This window comes from Nerophis lumbriciformis, linkage group LG06 (genome assembly GCF_033978685.3).
Source record: "Nerophis lumbriciformis linkage group LG06, RoL_Nlum_v2.1, whole genome shotgun sequence".
In the NCBI taxonomy this organism is placed as follows: Eukaryota; Metazoa; Chordata; class Actinopteri; order Syngnathiformes; family Syngnathidae; genus Nerophis; species Nerophis lumbriciformis.
In genome coordinates this window covers 3501336-3529119 of record NC_084553.2, presented here as the reverse complement: position 1 = coordinate 3529119, position 27784 = coordinate 3501336, and the positions used below count along the sequence as shown (strand labels likewise).

Below are 27784 nucleotides of genomic sequence, written 5' to 3'. Positions count from 1 at the left end.
TAATTAATTATTGTGAAAAATGACAACATCAATAAACGCTGTTTCGTGTAAAACTGAACATTAACATTTTTGTACAGGAATAACTTTTTGACACACTGTTATGCAGTTAGACAGTTTTATTATTATTATTATTATTATTATTATTATTATTATATTTAACAGAAGTCGACTGCAACATATTGTTGAAAAAACAACTGTGAAAATTTAAGAACAAAAACTAAACTTAAAGTAATGAGAAAAAGATGAACTTTTCAGACTGATAATTGATAATATAATTAAATAAAAGTAAATAAAAATTTAATAAAATAAAAATACAAAAGTTATTTAAATGTAAACAAACAAAATAACACTAATTAATTAATGTGAAAAATGACAATATCTATAAACGCTGTTTCATGTATAACTGAACATTAATATTTTTGTAGAGGAATAACTTTTTTCCTATTATTATTATTATTGTTATTATTATTATTATTATTATTATTATATAACAGGAGTAGACTGCAACATATTGTTGAAAAAACTGTTAAGATTTAAGAACAAAAACTAAACTTAAAGTAATGAGAAAAAGATGAACTTTTCAGACTGATAATTAATAATATAATTAAATAAAAGTAAATAATAAAATGTAATAAAATAAAAATACAAATGTTTTTTAAATGTAAATAAACAAAATAACACTAATTAATTATTGTGAAAAATGACAACATCAATAAACGCTGTTTCGTGTAAAACTGAACATTAATATTTTTGTAGAGGAATAACTTTTTTCCTATTATTATTATTATTATTATTATTGTTATTATTATTATTATTATTATTATTATATAACAGGAGTAGACTGCAACATAATGTTGAAAAAACAACTGTAAAAATGTAAGAACAAAAACTAAACTTAAAGTAATGAGAAAAAGATGAACTTTTCAGACTGATAATTGATAATATAATTAAATAAAAGTAAATAAAAAAATGTAATAAAATAAAAATACAATTTTTTTTTCAATGTAAATAAACAAAATAACACTAATTAATTATTGTGAAAAATGACAACATCAATAAACGCTGTTTCGTGTAAAACTGAACATTAATATTTTTGTAGAGGAATAACTTTTTTCCTATTATTATTATTATTATTGTTATTATTATTATTATTATTATTATATAACAGGAGTAGACTGCAACATATTGTTGAAAAAACTGTTAAAATTTAAGAACAAAAACTAAACTTAAAGTAATGAGAAAAAGATGAACTTTTCAGACTGATAATTAATAATATAATTAAATAAAAGTAAATAAAAAAATGTAATAAAATAAAAATACAAAAGTTTTTTAAATGTAAATAAACAAAATAACACTAATTAATTATTGTGAAAAATGACAACATCAATAAACGCTGTTTCGTGTAAAACTGAACATTAATATTTTTGTAGAGGAATAACTTTTTGACACACTATTATGCAGTTACACAGTTGTATTATTATTATTATTATTATTATTATTATTATTATATAACAGGAGTAGACTGCAACATATTGTTGAAAAAACTGTTAAAATTTAAGAACAAAAACTAAACTTAAAGTAATGAGAAAAAGATGAACTTTTCAGACTGATAATTAATAATATAATTAAATAAAAGTAAATAAAAAAATGTAATAAAATAAAAATACAAAAGTTTTTTTAAATGTAAATAAACAAAATAACACTAATTAATTATTGTGAAAAATGACAACATCAATAAACGCTGTTTCGTGTAAAACTGAACATTAATATTTATGTAGAGGAATAACTTTTTTCCTATTATTATTATTATTATTGTTATTATTATTATTATTATTATATAACAGGAGTCGACTGCAACATAATGTTGAAAAAACAACTGTAAAAATTTAAGAACAAAAACTAAACTTAAAGTAATGAGAAAAAGATGAACTTTTCAGACTGATTATTGATAATATAATTAAATAAAAGTAAATAAAAATGTAATAAAATAAAAATACAAAAGTTATTTAAATGTAAATAAACCAAATAACACTAATTAATTATTGTGAAAAATGACAATAGCAATAAACGCTGTTTCATGTATAACTGAACATTAATATTTTTGTAGAGGAATAACTTTTTTCCTATTATTATTATTATTATTGTTATTATTATTATTATTATTATTATATAACAGGAGTCGACTGCAACATAATGTTGAAAAAACAACTGTAAAAATTTAAGAACAAAAACTAAACTTAAAGTAATGAGAAAAAGATGAACTTTTCAGACTGATAATTGATATATAATTAAATAAAAGTAAATAAAAATTTAATAAAATAAAAATACAAAAGTTATTTAAATGTAAATAAACCAAATAACACTAATTAATTAATGTGAAAAATTACAATATCAATAAACGCTGTTTCATGTATAACTGAACATTAATATTTTTGTAGAGGAATAACTTTTTTCCTATTATTATTATTATTGTTATTATTATTATTATTATTATTATTATTATTATTATATAACAGGAGTAGACTGCAACATATTGTTGAAAAAACTGTTAAAATTTAAGAACAAAAACTAAACTTAAAGTAATGAGAAAAAGATGAACTTTTCAGACTGATAATTGATAATATAATTAAATAAAAGTAAATAAAAATTTAATAAAATAAAAATACAAAAGTTATTTAAATGTAAATAAACAAAATAACACTAATTAATTAATGTGAAAAATGACAATATCAATAAACGCTGTTTCATGTATAACTGAACATTAATATTTTTGTAGAGGAATAACTTTTTTCCTATTATTATTATTATTATTATTATTGTTATTATTATTATTATTATCATATAACAGGAGTAGACTGCAACATATTGTTGAAAAAAACTGTTAAAATTTAAGAACAAAAACTAAACTTAAAGTAATGAGAAAAAGATGAAATTTTCAGACTGATAATTAATAATATAATTAAATAAAAGTAAATAAAAAAATGTAATAAAATAAAAATACAAAAGTTTTTTACATGTAAATAAACAAAATAACACTAATTAATTATTGTGAAAAATGACAACATCAATAAACGCTGTTTCGTGTAAAACTGAACATTAATATTTTTGTAGAGGAATAACTTTTTTCCTATTATTATTATTATTATTATTATTATTATTATTATTATATAACAGGAGTAGACTGCAACATAATGTTGAAAAAACAACTGTAAAAATTGAAGAACAAAAACTAAACTTAAAGTAATGAGAAAAAGATGAACTTTTCAGACTGATAATTGATAATATAATTAAATAAAAGTAAATTAAAAAATTTAATAAAATAAAAATACAATTTTTTTTAAATTTAAATAAACAAAATAACACTAATTAATTATTGTGAAAAATGACAACATCAATAAACGCTGTTTCGTGTAAAACTGAACATTAATATTTTTTTAGAGGAATAACTTTTTTCCTATTATTATTATTGTTATTATTATTATTATTATTATTATTATTATTATTATTATTATTATTATTATTATTATTATATAACAGGAGTAGACTGCAACATATTGTTGAAAAAACTGTTAAAATTTAAGAACAAAAACTAAACTTAAAGTAATGAGAAAAAGATAAACTCTTCAGACTGATAATTAATAATATAATTAAATAAAAGTAAATAAAAAAATGTAATAAAATAAAAATACAAAAGTTTTTTAAATGTAAATAAACAAAATAACACTAATTAATTATTGTGAAAAATGACAACATCAATAAACGCTGTTTCGTGTAAAACTGAACATTAATATTTTTGTAGAGGAATAACTTTTTTCCTATTATTATTATTATTATTATTATTATATAACAGGAGTCGACTGCAACATAATGTTGAAAAAAACAACTGTAAAAATTTAAGAACAAAAACTAAACTTAAAGTAATGAGAAAAAGATGAACTTTTCAGACTGATAATTGATAATATAATTAAATAAAAGTAAATAAAAATTTAATAAAATAAAAATACAAAAGTTATTTAAATGTAAATAAACAAAATAACACTAATTAATTAATGTGAAAAATGACAATATCAATAAACGCTGTTTCATGTATAACTGAACATTAATATTTTTGTAGAGGAATAACTTTTTTCCTATTATTATTATTATTATTATTATTATTATTATTATTATATAACATGAGTAGACTGCAACATAATGTTGAAAAAACAACTGTAAAAATTTAAGAACAAAAACTAAACTTAAAGTAATGAGAAAAAGATGAACTTTTCAGACTGATAATTGATAATATAATTAAATAAAAGTAAATAAAAAAAATTAATAAAATAAAAATACAATTTTTTAAAAAATTTAAATAAACAAAATAACACTAATTAATTATTGTGAAAAATGACAACATCAATAAACGCTGTTTCGTGTAAAACTGAACATTAATATTTTTTTAGAGGAATAACTTTTTTCCTATTATTATTATTGTTATTATTATTATTATTATTATTATTATTATATAACAGGAGTCGACTGCAACATAATGTTGAAAAAACAACTGTAAAAATTTAAGAACAAAAACTAAACTTGAAGTAATGAGAAAAAGATGAACTTTTCAGACTGATAATTGATAATATAATTAAATAGAAGTAAATAAAAATTTAATAAAATAAAAATACAAAAGTTATTTAAATGTAAATAAACCAAAAAACACTAATTAATTAATGTGAAAAATGACAATATCAATAAACGCTGTTTCATGTATAACTGAACATTAATATTTTTGTAGAGGAATAACTTTTTTCCTATTATTATTATTGTTATTATTATTATTATTATTATTATATAACAGGAGTAGACTGCAACGTATTGTTGAAAAAACTTTAAAAATTTAAGAACAAAAACTAAACTTAAAGTAATGAGAAAAAGATGAACTTTTCAGACTGATAATTGATAATATAATTAAATAAAAGTAAATAAAAATGTAATAAAATAAAAATACAAAAGTTATTTAAATGTAAATAAACAAAATAACACTAATTAATTAATGTGAAAAATGACAATATCAATAAACGCTGTTTCATGTATAACTGAACATTAATATTTTTGTAGAGGAATAACTTTTTTCCTATTATTATTGTTATTGTTATTATTATTATTATTATTATTATTATTATTATTATTATTATACAACAGGAGTAGACTGCAACATACTGTTGAAAAAACAACTGTAAAAATTTAAGAACAAAAACTAAACTTAAAGTAATGAGAAAAAGATGACATTTTCAGACTGATAATTAATAATGTAATTAAATAAAAGTAAATACAAATGTAATAAAATAAAAATACAAACGTTTTTTAAATGTAAATAAACCAAATAACACTAATGAATTCATGTGAAAAATGACAACAACAATAAACACTTTTTCATGTATAAGTGAACATTAATATTTTTGTACAGGAATAACTTTTTGACACACTGTTATGCAGTTACACAGTCCTATTATTATTATTATTATTATTATTACTATTATTATTTTTATTATCAAGCAAAGCAAAACAAGACGTCAGCACAAACAAATAAGACACGTTTGGGGAGATTTTGACCAAGGGATATTCAGAATAACTTAAAAATTGTAACAGCACAAAGGAAAATGTTTATAGCACAAATATTATTTGCAATAATAACGTAAAATAGCATGTGTGATTTACTACACTCAGCAATATTTGTTGTCTTTGCAAAGATACATTCAAAAATAAGAATACAATTAAGAACAATAAAATGAAATGAAATAAATTTTATAATTTAATAATTGACAAAAATAAAATAAAATGGAAAAAAACACAAATAAAGTAAAATAAAATGAAAAAATATATAAAATACAGTAAAATAAAACACAGAAAAAATATTAAAACAAAGTTAAGTAAAATATTTACAAAAATATTAATAAAATAAAGTACAATAAAATGAAATGAAATAAAGTAAATAATTTAAAAATAGACAAAAATAAAATAGAAAAAATACAAATGAAGTAAAATAAAATAAAAACATTAAAATAATATAAAATAAAGTAAAAGAAATCATTGAAAAAAATATTTTAAAAAGTTAAGTAAAATAAAATGACAAAAATAATAATAAAATAAAGTATATTTAAATTAATTTAAAAATAGACAAGAATAAAATAGAAAAAAGAACAAATAAAGTCAAATAAAATAAAACAATTAAAATAATATAAATTAAAGCAAAATAAAACATAGAACACAATATTAAAATAAAGTTATGTAAAGCAAAAATAAAATAAAATAAAATATCTGACCTACTTACAGCTCCCTACCTTGTAAAATGATATAAAAGCATGTGTCAATCACAAATATTAAATGACTAATTTCACAAATAAACCTTAGGCTTAGGTCAGGCTGATTAGACAAAATAAATCTACATACAATATACGTTATGTTCTGCTAAAATAAATAAAATACAGTAAAATAAAACACAGAAACAAATATTAAAACAAAGTTAGGCAACATATTAACAAAAATAATACTAAAATAAAGTACAATAACATGAAATGAAATAAGTACAATAAATTAAAAATGGTAATAAAAGACTAAAGTAAAATTAGGTAAAACAAAGTAAAACAAAATAAAATACAAAATTGAAAAGATTAAATCAAATACAGTAACATAAAATAAAAAATAGCTAAATAAAATGAAAAATAGAAAAAATAATACAATAACATCAAACGAAGTTAAATAAAAAAGGACAATACATTAGATTAAAAAAATAGAAACAATAATAAATTAAAGTAAAATAAAATTATTACTTTTTTTTTTCCTATTTGTAAAGTAAAATAAAACATGGGAAAAAAGATTAAGTAAAATAAAATTACTACTTTTCTTTTTCCTATTTGTAAAGTAAAATAAAACATGGGAAAAAAGAATAAAGTCAAATAAAATGACAAATAAAAAAGGAAGTCCATGTTTTTATGGTCTTCCCTAAAAGTGTCTGTTTGTACTAATGTGTCCTCCATCCTGTCTGGCAGGCTCTGGCCAGGAACGTCCTGCGTGTGCAAGCGCTAAGCCGCGCCATCACGTCCACGCTGCAGTACGTCAAGAGCTGCTTCCAGTGGGAGAGCGTGCAGAGGAGCCTGCTGGCCTTCCTGGTGAGTCGCTCTTCAAAAACGCCATCAAACCCCCCCCCCACGGCCTGGAGTGTGGCGGCGAGGGTCTTAATCGCTGCGGCGCCAGGACAGGCGGGTGGCGTCGGCGCGGGTGATGGGGGGGTTAAGCCTCAGCTGGGAAGAGGGGAGTCCCAGCGGTGACCACGTCTCCTGTTTTTCCTGTCCTCGCACACGCTCGTCCAATTAGGGGAGATCAGGATGTCCGCCATGTTGCAGAGAATGTTGTGAATGTGCGGAGGAGGACAGGACTCGCTAATCCACGCTCTCTGAAGTACACATACAGTCCTGGTCAAAAGTTACATACACCTGTAAAGAACATCATGTCATGACTATCTTGAGTTTACAATCATTTCTACAACACTTATTTATTTGTGATGTAGTGATTGGAGCACATACTTGTTGGTCACAAAAAACATTCATGAAGTTTGCTTCTTTTATGAATTTATTATGGCTCTACTGAAAATGTGAGCAAATGTGCTGGGTCAAAAGTATTGTTGCGTCTGACCAGCTCTTCCTCCCAGGGAATATAAATTGCTGGTCAATCCCAAGTTCTTTTGATGACATATAAGCTGAGTAAGAAGGATCACCAAGACAGAATTGGAATATTATCAAGTTTTACTGACATTTCAGGAGAACCACCTCGACCAATACATTCATACCGGCTTCCTAAGTTGTTCTAACACTCAAACGGAAGAGCCAACTTCTTGCAGCTCGAAGAAATCCCCCACCTGTCCGGAAAGGAACACAGCCTCTTTGTTCTACCACATATAAGACAAAAGGGAGTATTCCATCTCCTACAGTGCAAGCCTTCAAGGTAACACACATAGTTTACTTGCGGACACATAAGATAAAAAATAGAAAGAGTACAAATGGAAAAACACTAGCTGTTTTAAACATGACTATGAATACAGAAATAACACTTAAACATATATGCATTCTCCACAATATACATACAGCAATGTTAATATTTGCTTACATGTCCCTTGGCAAGCTTCACTGCAATAAGGCGCTTTTGGTAGCCATCCACAAGCTTCTGCTTGAATTTTTGACCACAAAATTGGTGCAGTTCAGTTAAATGTGTTGCTTTTCTGACATGGACTTGTTTCTTCAGCATTGTCCACACATTTAAGTCAGGACTCTGGGAAGGCCATTCTAAAACCTTCATTCTAGCAAAACAACAATGGAGCTGCTTGGCCACAACACCCAGCAATATGTTTGGACGAGAAAAGGTGAGGCCTTTAATCCCAGGAACACCATTCCTACCGCCAAGCATGGTGGTGGTAGTATTATGCTCCTGGCCTGTTTTGCTGCCAATGGAACTGCTGCTTTAAATGGGACAATGAAAAAGGAGGATTAGCTCCAAATTCGTCAAGACAGACTAAAATCATCAGCCCGGAGGTTGGGTCTTGGGCGCAGTTGGGTGTTCCAACAGGACAATGACCCCAAACACACCTCAAAAGTGGTAAAGGAATGGCTAAATCAGGCTAGAATGAAGGTTTTAGAATGGCCTTCCCAAAGTCCTGACTTAAACGTGTGGACAATGCTGAAGAAACAAGTCCATGTCAGAAAAGCAACACATTTAGCTGAATTGCAGCAATTTAGTGATCAAGTGGTCAAGCAGAAGCTTGTGGATGGCTACCAAAAGCGCCTTATTGCAGGTAAACTTGCCAAGGGACATGTAAGCAAATATTAACATTGCTGTACGTATACTTTTGACCCTCACATTTTCAGTAGAGCCATAATAAATTCATAAAAGAAGCAAACTTCATGAATGTTTTTTGAGACCAACAAGTGTGTGCTCCAATCACTACATCACAAAAAAATAAGAGTTGTAGAAATGAGAATAAAAAAGTGCACTTCCCCTTTAAGGAGAATGCATTTGGAAAGTCTATACTTAATATTGTGTGAGTCTGCGCTACACGGGCGGTTTTAAGTGGGCTAATATTTGCCACTCTGACCATCGCCACCGCACAGCAGCATGCGCTTGAGAAAACATACTGGTATTTTTCCAAGGCAGTATAGTACCGATTTAAATTCATTGGTACTGTTGCGTCTGACCAGCTCTTCCTCCCAGGGAATCTAAGTTACTGGTCAATCCCAAGTTCTTTCGATGACATATATGCTGAGTAAGAAGGATCACCAAGACAGAATAGGAATATTATCAAGTTTTACTAAAGCTTTAGGGGATCGGCTTAACCAATACATTCATACCGGCTACTCTAGTTGATCTAACACTCAAACGGAAAAGCCTTGCACACAAAGAAAGCTCCCCCTCGCAACACTGATAGGAAAAGAGTGGGGGTTGTATTTCACATTCAGACACTAAACAGGCATCTGAGGACAAAGAGAAACTGGTAGAATATACAAAGGAAAAGTACTATATTATACAAACATGGCTATGAATAGAGAAATAACTCTTAAACAAATATGCATTCTCCATAATCCCCCTTCAGATCTTCTCCACAGTACTTTATTAGTACCCTAAAGCAGTGGTCCCCAACCACCGGTCCGTGACACATTTGCTACAGGGCCGCACCGGGCTTCTTAACCTGTTTGACCTCAGGACCTACACTACACAGGGACCCGGGGCCCACTCCAATATTAACACTGAATTAGTCATCTTGCTCTTGATTTTGATCCTATTAAATAAAATAAAATAGCTGACCTATTTACAGTTCCCTACCTTGTAAAATGATAATAAAAGCATGTGTCAATCACAAAGATTAAATGACTAATTTCACAAATAAACCTTAGGCTTAGGTCAGGCTGATTAGACAAAATAAATCTACATACAATATACGTTATGTTCTGCTAAAATAAATAAAATACAGTCAAATAAAACACACAAACAAATATTAAAACAAAGTTAAGTAAAATAATAATAAAATAAAGTACAATAACATGAAATTAAATAAATACAATAATTTAAAAAATACACAAAAATAGAATAGAAAAAAATGCAAATGAAGTAAAATAATATAAAAAATAAAATAATATAAAATGAAGTAAAATAAAACAATATTAAAATAAAGTTAAGTAAAACAAAATGACAAAAATAATACTAAAATAAAGTACAATTAAATTAAATCGTTTAAAAATAGACAAAAATACAAAAAGTAAAATAAAATGGAACAATTAAAATAATAATATAAAATAAAGTAAAATAAAACATAGAAAAAAATATTTAAAAAAAGTTATAATAAATAAACTAAATTAATAATAGATATGTTTTTTTAACTGAACTGTCAATACAATTAAAGTGCAAAAGAAAATACCACTTTAGTCATAATTTTTGCGCTTAAGAAATTTCTCTGTGAATTTCACTCTGGTTGTTTTATATTGTCATTACTGCCACAAGTGGTAGAGAAGTGTATTGCAACTAAGTACCTCTGTGGCCTATGCGGACCAGAGCTGAAAATACACATATATTACATTCTAGGGGGCGCTCGCGGCCCTATGGTTAAGAAACACTGGTATATAGTATATGCCATCAACAAATATTAAAACAAAGTTAAGTAAAATTTTAACAAAAATGATAATAAAATAAAGTACAATAACATGAAATGAAATAAATACAATAATTTAAAAATACACAAAAATAGAATAGAAAAAAAATACAAATGAAGTAAAATAATATAAAAAAATTAAAATAATATAAAATGAAGTAAAATAAAACAATATTAAAATGAAGTTAAGTAAAACAAAATGACAAAAATAATACTAAAATAAAGTACAATTAAATTAAATCATTTAAAAATAGACAAAAATAAAATATAAAAAAATACAAAAAGGAAAATAAAATAGAACAATTAAAATAATAATATAAAATAAAGCAAAATAAAACATAGAAAAAATATTTAAAAAAAAGTTATAATAAATAAACTAAATTAATAATAAATATGTTTTTTTAACTGAACTGTCAATACAATTAAAGTGCAAAAGAAAATACCACTTTAGTCATAATTTTTGCGCTTAAGACATTTCTCTATGAATTTCACTCTGCTTGTTTTATATTGTCATTACTGCCACAAGTGGTAGAGAAGTGTATTGCAACTAAGTACCTCTGTGGACCAGAGCTGAAAATACACATATATTACATTCTAGGGGGCGCTCGCGGCCCAACACTGAGCCCCGGCCCTATGGTTAAGAAACACTGGTATATAGTATATGCCATCAACGTGCCGGCGACCATCTTTTTGCAAAGAAGCACACCCGGGGCTACCATTATTTCAGCGTTATAGTGAGTTGATTTATCATGCTAATTTTTTGGTGTTTTTATCTGCCACACGTGAAGATAATGCATACATGAAAGCGGTCCCTGGTGGGAAAAAGGTTGGGGGGCCCCTGCCCTAAAGCACATTTTCAAATAAAAAAACACTCTCCCTACAGCATCCTTATAAAAGATCAAAATGTCAACACTTCTTCCTCTTCACAGTTGGGACATTTCCTGAAAGTTCCATCCAAATGTGCTCGTCATTTGTTGAGCTGTCTATAGCGGATTGAAATGAAGAGAGTGAACCCTCTTGTCAGGCACCCACCGTCTTTGTTTCTGTGGGTGGAGGATTCTTTCATTTGAAAGAAGGGTGATTTTGCTGGGTGCAGGTGTTCCTGGTGACGGTGTGGCACTGGGAGTTCTACATGCTGCCCCTCATCCTGGTCCTGCTCGTCTCCTGGAACTACTTCCAGGTCCGCTCCGGGCGCCTCAGTCAGGACCTGGTGAGTTCTGCTTCCCCTCCAATCTTCATGCTTTGTTACCCTGGCAACACGCTGTTACTCAACACAAGATGCCACTTAATGAGTTTGTTTTGTTGCCTTCGCCTCCTTCAGCTTTACAGATGCCACTTAATGAGTTTGTTTTGTTGCCTCCGCCTCCTTCAGCTTTACAGATGCCACTTAATAAGTTTGTTTTGTTGCCTCCACATCCTTCAGCTTTACAGATGCCACTTAATGAGTTTGTTTTGTTGCCTCCGCCTCCTTCAGCGTTACAGATGCCATGTACGAGTTTGTTTTGTTGCCTCCGCCAGCTTTACAGATGCCATGTAGGAGTTTGTTTTGTTTCCTCCGCCTTCTTCAGCTTTGCAGATGCCACGTGCGAGTTTGTTTTGTTGCCTCCGCCTCCTTCGGCTTTACTGATGCCATGTAGGAGTTTGTTTTGTTTTCTTCGCCTTCTTCAGCTTTGCAGATGCCATGTGCGAGTTTTTGTTGTTGCCTCCGCCTCCTTCAGCTTTACAGATGCCATGTAGGAGTTTGTTTTGTTGCCTCCGCCTCCTTCAGCTTTGCAGATGCCATGTAGGAGTTTGTTTTGTTTCCTTCGCCTTCAGCTTTGCAGATGCCATGTGCGAGTTTGTTTTGTTGCCTCCACATCCTTCAGCTTTACAGATGCCACTCATGAGTTTGTTTTGTTGCCTCCACATCCTTCAGCGTTACAGATGCCATGTAGGAGTTTGTTTTGTTGCAGACAGACATGGTGGATGTGTACTGCAACAAAAACATTCTATGTTTGACTTTCACTCTCACGATTGTGTTGTCTTCATGTCAGGCCAACATGGACGTGGGCGATGAAGACGAGGATGATGAGAAGGTAAACAAGCAAAGCTGCTAAATAAAGGGTGTCCAAATTGTGGTCTGGGGGCCATTATTTTACTACAACCTGCATGTTTTAACAATAATAATTATTATTATTTTACTACAACCTGCATGTTTTAACAATAATAATAATTATTATTTTACTACAACCTGCATGTTTTAATAATAATAATAATTATTATTATTGTACTACAACCTGGATGTTTTAATAATAATAATAATAATAATAATAATTATTATTATTATTATTATTTTACTACAACCAGCATGTTTTAATAATAATAATAGTAACAGTTATTATTATTATTATTGTACTACAACCTGCATGTTTTAATAATAATAATAAGTATTATTATTTTACTACAACCTGCATGTTTTAATAATAATTATTATTATTGTTATTATTATTGTACTACAACCTGCATGTTTTAATAATAATTATTATTATTATTGTACTACAACCTGCATGTTTTAATAATAATAATAATAATTATTATTATTATTGTACTACAACCTGCATGTTTTAATAATAATAATAAGTATTATTATTATTTTACTACAACCTGCATGTTTTAATAATTATTATTATTATTGTTATTATTATTGTACTACAACCTGCATGTTTTAATAATAATAATTATTATTATTGTACTACAACCTGCATGTTTTAATAATAATAAATATTATTATTATTATTGTACTACAACCTGCATGTTTTAATAATAATAATAATAATAATAATAATAATTATTATTATTTTACTACAACCTGCATGTTTTAATAATAATAATAATAACAGTTATTATTATTATTATTGTACTACAACCTGCATGTTTTAATAATAATAATAATAACAGTTATTATTATTATTATTGTACTACAACCTGCATGTTTTAATAATAATAATAAGTATTATTATTATTTTACTACAACCTGCATGTTTTAATAATAATAATAATAATTATTATTATTGTACTACAACCTGCATGTTTTAATAATAATGATAATAATTATTATTATTGTACTACAACCTGCATGTTTTAATAATAATAATAATAATGATTATTATTATTGTACTACAACCTGTATGTTTTAATAATAATAATAAGTATTATTATTTTACTACAACCTGCATGTTTTAATAATAATAATTATTATTGTTATTATTATTGTACTACAACCTGCATGTTTTAATAATAATAATAATTATTATTATTGTACTACAACCTGCATGTTTTAATAATAATAATAATAATGATTATTATTATTGTACTACAACCTGCATGTTTTAATAATAATAATAATAAGTATTACTATTATTTTACTACAACCTGCATGTTTTAATAATAATAATAATAATTATTATTATTGTACTACAACCTGCATGTTTTAATAATAATAATAATAATAATAATGATTATTATTATTGTACTACAACCTGCATGTTTTAATAATAATTATAATGATTATTATTATTGTACTACAACTTGCATGTTTTAATAATAATAATAATTATTATTGTACTACAACCTGCATGTTTTAATAATAATAATGAGTATTATTATTATTTTACTACAACCTGCATGTTTTAATAATAATAATAATAATAATTATTATTATTGTACTACAACCTGCATGTTTTAATAATAATAATTATTATTATTATTATTTTACTACAACTTGCATGTTTTAATAATAATAATAATAATTATTGTACTACAACTTGCATGTTTTAATAATAATACATATTATTATTATTATTGTACTACAAACTGCATGTTTTAATAATAATATTCTTTATTATTCTTAATATTGTACTACAACCTGCATGTTTTAATAATAATAATGAGTATTATTATTATTTTACTACAACCTGCATGTTTTAATAATAATAATAATAATTATTATTATTTTACTACAACCTGCATGTTTTAATAATAATTATTATTATTATTGTACTACAACCTGCATGTTTTAATAATAATACATATTATTATTATTATTGTACTACAAACTGCATGTTTTAACAATAATATTCTTTATTATTCTTAATATTGTACTACAACCTGCATGTTTTAATAATAATAATAATAATAATGATGATGATAATGACAATGGTTATAATGATAATGATAATAAAATGATGATAATAATGAGAATGATGATAATAATGATGGTAATGATAATAGTGATGACAATTATAATAATGATGATAATAATTAATGATAATAATAGTAATGACAATGATGATGATAATGATGTTAATGATAATAGTGATGACAAATATAATGATGATAATGATGACAATGACAATAATGATGATGATAATAATAATAAAATGATGATGATAATAATGATGACAATGATAAAAAACAATGATGATTATGAGAATGATGATGATAATAGTAATGATAATGATAATAATAAAAAGTATGATAATGATAATGACAATGGTTATAATGATAATAATAATAATGAGAATGATGATTATCATGGTAATGATAATAGTGATGGCAATTATACTAATGATAATAATAATGATAATAAAATGATGATAATAATAATAATAATGAGAATGAGAATAATGATGGTAATTATAGTAGTGATGAAAATTATAATAATGATGATACAAATAATTATGATAATGACGACAATTATAATAATAATGATGATGATAATCACAATGATAATAATGATGACAATGATAAACAATAATGATGATAATGATAATGATGGTAATAACAATTATGATAATTATAATAAAATGATAATGATAACAATAATAATGATAATAATGATGATGATGATAAACAATAATTATGATAATGAGTGATGATAATGATGGTAATAAAAATTATGATAATAATAAAATGATAATGATAAAAATAATAATGATAATAATAATGATGATGATAATGGTAACAATAATAATGATAATAATAAATATATAGTAATAGTGGTTCTTTGTGGGCCTGTGCATTTCTCTCCCTCAGGACTTGTGCTTCATTTCTATTTTTATTTATTAATTTATTCATTTATTTCAAGCAATGACATTAAAAAATAAAAGTACAAGGTAGACAATACATAATAATAAAATTTAATATAATGCAAAATTTAAAATGATCAAATCTAACTGAATACAATTTTTTAAATAAAATAAGAAAGGCCAAATGAACGGAAGGACTTATAGAATTGTGTTGTTTTCATTTGAGGAGTCTGAGCGTCGAGGCCTGATGGAGAAGATCCACATGGTCCAAGACATCGTCATCAGACTTCAGGTCTTCTTAGACCAGGTGGCCTGCTTGGGAGAAAGAATCAAGAAGTCAGTCAAATATATTCACATTTACATATTTATGTTTATTTTCCTCCCTACTAATGTTTTCTTTATCTTTTTGGCCAGCACCTTCAACTGGTCCCAACCTTTCCTGTCCAGTCTGGCCTTGCTGCTCTTCGTCATGGCAACCATCCTCACATATTTCATCCCAGTGCGCTACATTGTCCTAGTGTGGGGTAACAACTTCCTGCTTTCACTGTCACAATAAAAGTGCATGTTGGATCAAATAGCAACCATATTCAATAGCATTCTGTGTGCAGTAAAAACAATCAAATATATTCCACAATAAAATTAGTATTTTTTTAATCATCCATACCATACTCATGTATATAAATAACTATTATATTACATATGTATATAAATAATTGTATTATATTACATATATATATAAATAATTGTACTATATTACATATGTATAAAAATAATTGTACTATATTACATATGTATAAAAATAATTGTACTATATTACATATGTATATAAATAATTGTACTATATTACATATGTATATAAATAATTGTACTATATTACATATGTATAAAAATAATTGTACTATATTGCATATGTATATAAATAATTGTACTATATTACATACTGATGTATATAAATAATTGTACTATATTACATATGAATATGAATAATTGTACTATATTACATACTGATGTATATAAATAATTGTATTATATTACATATGTATATAAATAATTGTATTATATTACATATGTATATAAATAATTGTATTATATTACATATGTATATAAATAATTGTACTATATTACATACTGATGTATATAAATAATTGTACTATATTCCATATGTATATAAATAATTGTATTATATTACATATGTATATAAATAATTGTACTATATTACATATGTGTATAAATAATTGTACTATTTTACATATGTATATAAATAACTGTACTATATTACATATGTATATAAATAACTGTACTATATTACATATGTATATAAATAATTGTACTATATTACATATGCATATAAATAATTGTACTATATTGCATATGTATATAAATAATTGTACTATATTACATATGTATCTAAATAACTGTACTATATTACATATGTATATAAATGATTGTATTATATTACATATGTATATAAATAAGTGCACTATATTACATATGTATATAAATAATTGTACTATATTACATATGTATATAAATAATTTTACTATATTACATACTGATGTATATAAATAATTGTACTATATTACATATATATATATGAATAATTGTACTATATTACATACTGATGTATATAAATAATTGTACTATATTACTTATGTATATAAATAATTGTATTATATTACATATGTATATAAATAATTGTACTATATTACATATGTATATAAATAACTACTAAATTACATATGTATATAAATAATTGTATTATATTACATATGTATATAAATAACTGTACTATATTACATATGTATATAAATAATTGTACTATATTACATATGTATATAAATAATTGTACTATATTACATATGTATATAAATAATTGTATTATATTACATATGTATATAAATAATTGTACTATATTACATATGTATATAAATAACTGTACTATATTACGTATGTATATAAATAATTGTACTATATTACATATGAATATGAATAATTGTACTATATTACATACTGATGTATATAAATAATTGTATTATATTACATATGTATATAAATAATTGTACTATATTACATATGTATATAAATAACTACTATATTACATACTGATGTATATTAATAATTGTACTAAATTACATATGTATATAAATAATTGTATTATATTCCATCCATCCATTTTCTACCGCTTATTTATGTATATAAATAATTGTACTATATTACATATGTATATAAATAATTGTACTATATTACATATGTATATAAATAACTGTACTATATTACATATGTATATAAATAATTGTACTATATTACATATGTATATAAATAATTGTACTATATTACATATGTATATAAATAATTGTACTATATTACATATGTATCTAAATAACTGTACTATATTACATATGTATCTAAATAACTGTACTATATTACATATGTATCTAAATAACTGTACTATATTACATATGAATATAAATAACTGTACTATATTACATATGTATCTAAATAACTGTACTATATTACATATGTATATAAATAATTGTACTATATGACATACTGATGTATATAAATAACTGTACTATATTACATATGAATATAAATAACTGTACTATATTACATATGTATATAAATAACTGTACTATATTACATATGTATATAAATAATTGTACTATATTACATATGTATATAAATAATTGTACTATATGACATACTGATGTATATAAATAATTGTACTTAACCTTTATTTTATTTTCTCTTCTCCTTTTTCTTTCTTCTTCTCCTTCTTCTTTTTCTGTCTCATTCTTCTTCTTTTTTCTGTTCTTTCTGTTTCCTTCTTCTCCTTCGTCTTTGTCTTTTTTCTTTATTCTTTCTTTTTTCCTTCTCCTTCTTTTTGTTTCCTCTTCTCCTTTTTCTTTCTTCTTATTGTTCTCCCCCTTTCTTCTTCTCTTTCTGCTTCTTTCGCCTTCTCCTTCTTCTTCTTCACCATTTTTTCTCCTTCTGCTCCTTCTCCTTTTTCTCTCCCTCTTCTACCCCTTCTTCTCCTTATTTCTATATAATTGTATTATATTACATAATGATGTATATAAATAATTGTACTTAACCTTTCTTTTCTTTCCTCTTCTCCTTTTTCTTTCTTCTTCTCCTTCTTCTTTTTCTTTTTCTGTCTCATTCTTCTTCTTTTTTTTGTTCCTTCTGTTTCCTTCTTCTCCTCCTTCTTCTTCATCTTTTTCTTTCTTCTTTCTTTCTCCTTCTTCTCCTCCTTCTTCTTTTTCTTTTTCTCCTTCTTCTTTCTCTTTCTATTTGTTTCCTCTTCTTCTTTTTCTTTCTTCTCATCCTTCTCCTCCTTTCTTCTTCTCCTTTTTCTTCTCTCTCCTTCTACTAAATATTTCTTCTTATCCTTATTTTTCTTTCTCTTTCTTCTTCTCCTTTTTCTTCTTTTCCATCTTTTTTGTCTCCTTCTGCTCTTCCTTTTTCTCCTTCTTCTTCTTCTCGCTGTCTTTCTCCTTCTTTCTCCTGTGCTCGTCCTTGTCAGGAATCCACAAGTTCACCAAGAGACTACGGAGCCCGTACTCCATCGACAACAACGAGCTCCTGGACTTCCTGAGCAGGGTTCCCTCTGACGTGCAGAAGGTAATAAATGACACATTCATCAACTGTGCTTCTTTTATACATTTATTATTATTATTATTATGGCTCTACTGGAAATGTCAGCACATCTGCTGGCATATATATATATATATATATACTGTATATATACTTATATATATATATATATATATATATAGTATGCTGTTGGACAAGAAGTGGTTATATTAGTCAACTGGTGTACTTGTTGTTGTTGTTGTTGTTGTTGTGTAGGTTCAGTACAGCGAGATGAGAGGCGCCAGGAAGAAGAGGACCACGTAGAAGAAGAAGAGGATGATGTAGAAGAAGAGGAGGATGATGTAGAAGAAGAGGAGGATGATGTAGAAGAAGAGGGGGACCACGTAGAAGAAGAGGAGAACCGCAAAGTAGAAAAGGAGGACCACGTAGAAGAAGAGGAGGACCACGTAGAAGAAGAGGAGGATGATGTAGAAGAAGAGGAGGACCACGTAGGGTTTCAAGCTAAGTCTGAGGCCCCGCCCACCTTTTTACCCTAGAATTCCAGGTCACTTTGGAACATTTGTAAAGTTCTTTTTTCTAAAGTATTTTCCTAAGAGAAGACTTTTCACTGTCTGTATTTTATATTACTTTGACTTTTACTGAGTGCTACACACACATATATATATATATATATATATATATATATATATATAAATAAAAATAAAAATATAAATATGAATATAAATATAAATATATATATGTTACATTATTTATTAGTCTGACAGCAATAAATGTATAAGTAAATAAATAAATGTAATATATATATATATATATATATATATATATATATATATATATATATATATATATATATATATATATATATATATATATTACATTATTTATTAATGGCTGACAGCAATAAATGTATACAATGTGCACAAAGTCTTTCATGTGTGATTTGGTGGGCTTCGACTCGGTCCCCCCCTCCCCCCGCGCACTTGGCCCTTGGGCGTCGCCATTAGCAACGGGACCCCGGCAACCTCTCTGCAGCTGCTGTGACGCCCGCGGCCCCCCACGGACACATCATTAGGTACACCCTGACATGTGTCTGATGTTTTGTCCCTCACCTTCCTGAAGTCTCAGCGTCGTCACGACGACTCCTGGTCTCGTTAGCGCGTGGACTCAGGTGTTGAATATTAATAAGGAAGTCTCCGTCTGACAGGTAGAGGCTGAGCATGAATATTTATATATATATATATATATATATACAGGTAAAAGCCAGTAAATTAGAATATTTGGAAAAACTTGATTTATTTCAGTAATTGCATTCAAAAGGTGTAACTTGTACATTATATTTATTCATTGCACACAGACTGATGCATTCAAATGTTTATTTCATTTAATTTTGATGATTTGAAGTGGCAACAAATGAAAATCCAAAATTCCGTGTGTCACAAAATTAGAATATTACTTAAGGCTAATACAAAAAAGGGATTTTTAGAAATGTTGGCCAACTGAAAAGTATGAAAATGAAAAATATGAGCATGTACAATACTCAATACTTGGTCGGAGCTCCTTTTGCCTCAATTACTGCGTTAATGCGGCGTGGCATGGAGTCGATGAGTTTCTGGCACTGCTCAGGTGTTATGAGAGCCCAGGTTGCTCTGATAGTGGCCTTCAACTCTTCTGCGTTTTTGGGTCTGGCATTCTGCATCTTCCTTTTCACAATACCCCACAGATTTTCTATGGGGCTAAGGTCAGGGGAGTTGGCGGGCCAATTTAGAACAGAAATACCATGGTCCGTAAACCAGGCACGGGTAGATTTTGCGCTGTGTGCAGGCGCCAAGTCCTGTTGGAACTTGAAATCTCCATCTCCATAGAGCAGGTCAGCAGCAGGAAGCATGAAGTGCTCTAAAACTTGCTGGTAGACGGCTGCGTTGACCCTGGATCTCAGGAAACAGAGTGGACCGACACCAGCAGATGACATGGCACCCCAAACCATCACTGATGGTGGAAACTTTACACTAGACTTCAGGCAACGTGGATCCTGTGCCTCTCCTGTCTTCCTCCAGACTCTGGGACCTCGATTTCCAAAGGAAATGCAAAATTTGCATGGTTGGGTGATGGTTTGGGGTGCCATGTCATCTGCTGGTGTCGTTCCACTCTGTTTCCTGAGATCCAGGGTCAACGCAGCCGTCTACCAGCAAGTTTTAGAGCACTTCATGCTTCCTGCTGCTGACCTGCTCTATGGAGATGGAGATTTCAAGTTCCAACAGGACTTGGCGCCTGCACACAGCGCAAAATCTACCCGTGCCTGGTTTACGGACCATGGTATTTCTGTTCTAAATTGGCCCGCCAACTCCCCTGACCTTAGCCCCATAGAAAATCTGTGGGGTATTGTGAAAAGGAAGATGCAGAATGCCAGACCCAAAAACGCAGAAGAGTTGAAGGCCACTATCAGAGCAACCTGGGCTCTCATAACACCTGAGCAGTGCCAGAAACTCATCGACTCCATGCCACGCCGCATTAACGCAGTAATTGAGGCAAAAGGAGCTCCAACCAAGTATTGAGTATTGTACATGCTCATATTTTTCATTTTCATACTTTTCAGTTGGCCAACATTTCTAAAAATCCCTTTTTTGTATTAGCCTTAAGTAATATTCTAATTTTGTGACACACGGAATTTTGGATTTTCATTTGTTGCCACTTCAAATCATCAAAATTAAATGAAATAAACATTTGAATGCATCAGTCTGTGTGCAATGAATAAATATAATGTACAAGTTACACCTTTTGAATGCAATTACTGAAATAAATCAAGTTTTTCAAAATATTCTAATTTACTGGCTTTTACCTGTGTGTATATATATATATATATATATATGTAGTGCTCATAAGTTGACATACCCTGGGAGAATTTATGATTTCTTGGCCGTTCTTCAGAGAATATGAATGATAACACAAAATAACCTTTCTTGCACTCATGCTTAATGGTTGTGTGAAGCTATTTATTGGCAAACAACTGTGTTTACTCTTTTTTAAATCAAAATGACAAAAGAAAGTACCCAAATGACCCTGATCAAAAGTTGACACACCCCAGTGACTTTGATCTGATAACATGCACAAAAGTTGACACAAACAGGTTTGAATGGCTAATCAAGGTTCCAATCCTCACCTGGTTTGTTTGTAATGAGTTTCTGGGCTTCTGACAGACCATTGCATCTTTCATCCAGTGCTGTACACATCTTTCTGGATTCTGAGTCGTGGGGAAGGCAAAAGAATTGTCAAAGGATCTGCGAGAAAAGGTAATTGAACTGCATAAAACAGGAAAGGGGTATAAAAAGATAACCAAGGAATTGAGAATGCCAATCAGCAGTGTTCAAACGCTGATTAAGAAGTGGAAAATGCGGGATTCAGGTAGACCAGCAAAGATTTCAGCCACAACTGCCAGGAAAATTGTTTGAGATGCAAAGAAAAATCCACAAATAACTTCAGCTGAAATACAGGACTCTCTGAAAAATTGTGGTGTGGCTGTTTCAAGATGCACAATAAGGAGGCACTGGAAGAAAAATGGGCTGCATGGTCGAGTGGCCAAACAGTTCTCCAAATTACTTTGTTCCAGAAGTTTTGAGGCTTGTCTCTGTGCTGTATGGCGTAATGTAAGCGGGATACTTTGTGACATTTGCGCAGAAATGGCTTTCTTCTGGTGACTTGACCAGGCAGCCCATTTTTCTTCAAGTGCCTCCTTATTGTGCATTTTGAAACAGCCACTCAATCGAGTTCTGGCACTAATAAGCAGGACTTTGGCGTCCTTTCGGGGGTTCTGATTTGAGCGAGGCCTGCAGGCGTTGATGGCGACCACATCAAAGCTTTGTAATCCACAAGAGCCCGAGGCCAACGTCACGCCACAGCTTTGATTGACACGCACCTGACCTCCAGGTGACCTTGAGTGTGTGTGTGTGTGTGTGTTTTAGTCTACTTTCTGATCACAAGATAAGATCATTAGTGAAGAAGCAATTTGCCAAAAGCTGCCATTTTTCGAGAAAAATACACAATTCTAAAACAATGTTGTAATTTGACAAAATGCTGCTTCTTCAATGAGAATAAAGTTATTATTTTTACAAGAATTAATTCTGAATAATAAAGGCTGCTTTTTAGAAGGAGAAAGTCTTGATTATATGAGAATAAAGTGGTCATTTTACAAAAGATTGATTCAGACAAATTGGACTAAAGTCTGCTTTTTTTCCATGAGAATAAAGTTGTAATTTTACCAAAAAAAATATATAGATTTTTTTTAGACATAAGGCTGCTTTTTAAGAAGGAAAAAAAGTCATGATGGCATGAAAATAAAGTTGTAATTTTAGAAAAAAATTATTCAGAATTTTTAGACTCAAGGCTGCTTTTTAAGAAGGAAAAAAAGTCATGATGGCATGAAAATAAAGTTGTAATTTTAGAAAAAAAATTATTCAGAATTTTTAGACTCAAGGCTGCTTTTTAAGAAGGAAAAAAAGTCATGATGGCATGAAAATAAAGTTGTAATTTTAGAAAAAATATTTCAGAATTTTTAGACTTAAGGCTGCTTTTTAAGAGGAAAAAAAAGTCATGATGGCGTGAAAATAAATCTTTAATTTTAGAAAAAATATTTCCGGATTTTTAGACTCAAGTCTGCTTTTTAAGAGGAAAAAAAGTAATAATGGTGTGAAAATAAATGTGTAATTTTAGAAAAAAATCTGAATTTTTAGACTTAAGGCTGCTTTCTAAGAGGGAAAAAAGTCATTGTATGAGAATAAAGTTGTAATTTTAGAAAAAATAATTCCGAATTTTTAGACTCAAGGCTGCTTTTTAAGAGGGAAAAGTATTGTATGAGAATAAAGTTGTGATTTTCCAAAAATTATTCAGAATTTTTAGACTTAAGCTGCTTTTTAAGAGGAAAAAAAAGTAATTGTATGAGGATAAAGTTGTAATTTTACCAAAAATAATTCAGAATTTTTAGACTCGAGTCTGCTTTTTAAGAGGAAAAAAAGTCATGATGGCGTGAAAATAAATGTTTAATTTTGGAAAAAAATATTTCAGAATTTTTAGACTCAAGTCTGCTTTTTAAGAGGAAAAAAAGTAATAATGGTGTGAAAATAAATGTGTAATTTTACAAAAAATAATTCCGAATTTTTAGACTCAAGGCTGCTTTTTAAGAGGGAAAATTATTGTATGAAAATAAAGTTGTAATTTTACAAAAAAATATTCAGAATTTTTAGACTTAAGCTGCTTTTTAAGAGGAAAAAAAAGTGATTGTAGGAGGATAAAGTTGTAATTTTACAAAAAATAATTCAGACTCGAATCTGCTTTTTAAGAGGAAAAAAAGTCATGATGGCGTGAAAAGAAATGTTTAATTTTGGAAAAAATATTTCAGAATTTTTTTATTTTTTTTTAAATAGTATTTTAGATTGTGTCTCCGGGCAACACTTTGGCCACCATTGTCCTTTCTTGTTTTATATGAAATGAAAGTTATTGTGTGATATCTGAGCAATGTTGGCTGTACACTTTGATGAAGAGCTGTGATTTTGTAATAAAAACAATACAACCGCACTGTGGTCCACCATTGTTGTTGTTCACCTGGCACTTCATTTCCACAATTAAAAACGAAAGATTATTTATATTTCAGATTATAATTTTTTTTTGTGAGTGTAAACAAATACGTCAAAAAGATAGTTTCCGGTCAAGTTATGATCGGCGCATTCACGCTCGCTGTTTGCTTTGAGCGAGTGGAAGTGTTCGGTGACTAAATTCCGAGTGTACCTGAATGCGACGCAGCGAGCACACGTGACCTCACTCTCCTCATCGATTGGGCAGCAGTAGGCGCGGGAAAGGTGAACCCGGAAAAGATCTGAGAAAGGTACGAAACACGGCAAACATAACAAGTCAAACTATATATTATTAATAAGAACATGCAAACATAACAAGTCAAATTATATATTATTAATAAGAACATGGACGTCGATCAAGGCGACAGACGGGCTCGCTTTAGGAGGACGTCATGAGCCAACATATCCTGAAAAGATGCTGTTGAATGAACAACTGCTAACATGCTAACCCGGAAGTTACATATCGGTGAGTCGTCGATGACGTCAACATTAATTATTACGTTTAGCGTCAAACGTCATCGATTTATTGGCGAGTTGGATCGAAGCCATGACGTCCTGCGCCGATTGATTACATGAGTAGTTTCCTAGTGCACATATTTTTAAAGCATGATACTGATAAACATACTTGCCAACCCTCCCGAATTTTCCCGGGAGACTCCCGAAATTCAGCGCCTCTCCCGAAAACCTCCCGGGACAAATATTTCTCCCGAAAATCTCCCGATTTCCCCATGCGGACCTGAGTGAGGACAGCCTTTTTTCACGACGGGAGGACAACAGGGTGACAAGAAGTAAATCATCCAGACTAGAGATAAATTGTATTATTATGTTTATCTTACCTAAAAATAAATACATTTATTAATAAAAAAAACAACAAAAAAAACTAAATAAATGTTTACTATAATTTGCTAAAAACATCAAAATTAATTGTATTTTTATTTGTATTTTTTCTGACTCCTTATTACATCCAGCCATAGAATTATACATCAAAATAAACATTTTTGAAATAATTAATTTTAAATTATAATAATTCATTAAAAATGAGCATATTCAATTATTAAAATAATTGCTTGTTTATCAACAACTTTAGCATTTTATTCATTACATTTTGAAGCTCTCAGAAGCCAAGTTATGTTATATTCCTTAATATTTATTTATGCAAGTTTGAAGTATCAATTATCTAAACACAGTTTTGTTTGCATATTTTCAGGATATATATATATATATATATATATATATATATATAAAAATATATGTGTATATATAAATATATATATATATATATATATATATATATATATATATATATATATATGAAATACAAAGTCAAGTATGAAATACTTGACTTTGTGAATTCTAGCTGTCAATATACTCCTCCCCTCTTAACCAATTCTTTTACCTACCATATACTTCCTTTTACCTTTTTTAAAATCTATTACTTTACTTTATCTATTTACCTTATTTTACCTTTCATTTACCTCCTCTTAATTTCTATTTACATTTTCACTTTTTATGTAGCTTCTTTTGCCTTCCATTTACCCGATATTTACCTTATATGTACCTTATTTTGCATTTTACTGTTTATTTATCTTTACCTTTTTAGTTAACCTTCTTTGAATTTTATTTAACTTCTGTGTGCCTTCTTTCACCTTGTTTTCCCTTTGTCTGACCTCCTATTTACCTTTTATTGAAATGATCTGATCTTCTATTTAACTTATTTTGCATTTGTTTACCTTTAATTTGCCTTTTTTACGTTCTATGTATCTTCTTTTATCTTATCTTACCTATTTACTTTCTGTTACATTTTACCTTCTTTCACTTTTGATTTACCTTTGTTTTAGTTACCTTCTTTTACCTTCTATATACCTTTTTTACTTTTATATTTCACTTAGCTTCTTTTACCTTTATGTTTACCTTCTTTTTACTTTTAATTTAGCTTATTTTGCCTTCCATTTACCTTCCATTTACCTTATATTTACCCTATTTTACCTTTTATTGTCTCTCACTTTTTATTCACCTTTTTAGTTGACCTTCTTTTACTTTTATTTACTTTGTATTTGCCTTCTTTTACCTTGTTTTCCATTTGTTTGACTTTCTATTTACCTTTGATTGAAATTATGTTATCCTCTATTTCTTTTGTTATCTTCTTTCTTTTACCTTTCTATTTACTTTTTGTTTACCTTTTCCCTATTTACTCAACTTGTTTGACCTTCTTTTATACGCTCCAGATGTTGTCAGTTGTATAAATGACACTCGTTAGACGAATAATCGAAGCAACAGAATATAAAACCCAACTTTTTGAACCGATTAATCGTTGCGGCTCTGTGGACTACTGGCCCTTTATCACTTGGTATCGTGGATCGTTAGCAAACTGTTCAGTATCATCCACTCCTTGCCCTGATACTTCAGTCCCTAGAGTGTAGATGTGGTGACGTAAAAGTATGAATATTAATGATCACATAGAAGAAAGGTCAGGAAATGAAATTTCAGTTCTTATGTGTCTTGTACATGTTAAAGAATGGACAATAGTAAAGAATCTTGAATCTTGAAGTTCTGTGGTCTTGCTAAGAGACGTGGTCATCAGACGGCGTTGTGGTCTTGCTCAGAGACGTGGTCATCAGACGGCGTTGTGGTCTTGCTCAGAGACGTGGTCATCAGACAGTGTTTTGGTCTTGCTCAGAGACGTGGTCATCAGACAGTGTTTTGGTCTTGCTCAGAGACGTGGTCATCAGACGGCGTTGTGGTCTTGCTCAGAGACGTGGTCATCAGACAGTGTTTTGGTCTTGCTTAGAGACGTGGGTTGTGGTCTTGCTTAGAGACGTGGGTTGTGG

At 28.5% G+C, this 27784-nt stretch overlaps 1 protein-coding gene across 2 annotated transcripts in view; it reads left to right on the top strand.

Annotated features, from left to right (window-relative positions):
- LOC133608430 (multiple C2 and transmembrane domain-containing protein 2-like) overlaps positions 1-19985 on the top strand; it is a 141409-nt gene extending 121424 nt beyond the window's left edge. For both annotated transcript variants that reach the window (XM_061963651.2, XM_061963652.2), the window contains 7 exons: positions 7029-7148; positions 11769-11882; positions 12706-12747; positions 15965-16074; positions 16153-16262; positions 19265-19362; positions 19591-19985. In XM_061963651.2, coding sequence (XP_061819635.1) covers positions 7029-7148; positions 11769-11882; positions 12706-12747; positions 15965-16074; positions 16153-16262; positions 19265-19362; positions 19591-19638 — 642 coding nt within the window. In that variant the 3' untranslated portion in view covers positions 19639-19985. The remainder of the gene's footprint in view (positions 1-7028; positions 7149-11768; positions 11883-12705; positions 12748-15964; positions 16075-16152; positions 16263-19264; positions 19363-19590) is intronic.
- Positions 19986-27784: the final 7799 nt, after the last annotated feature.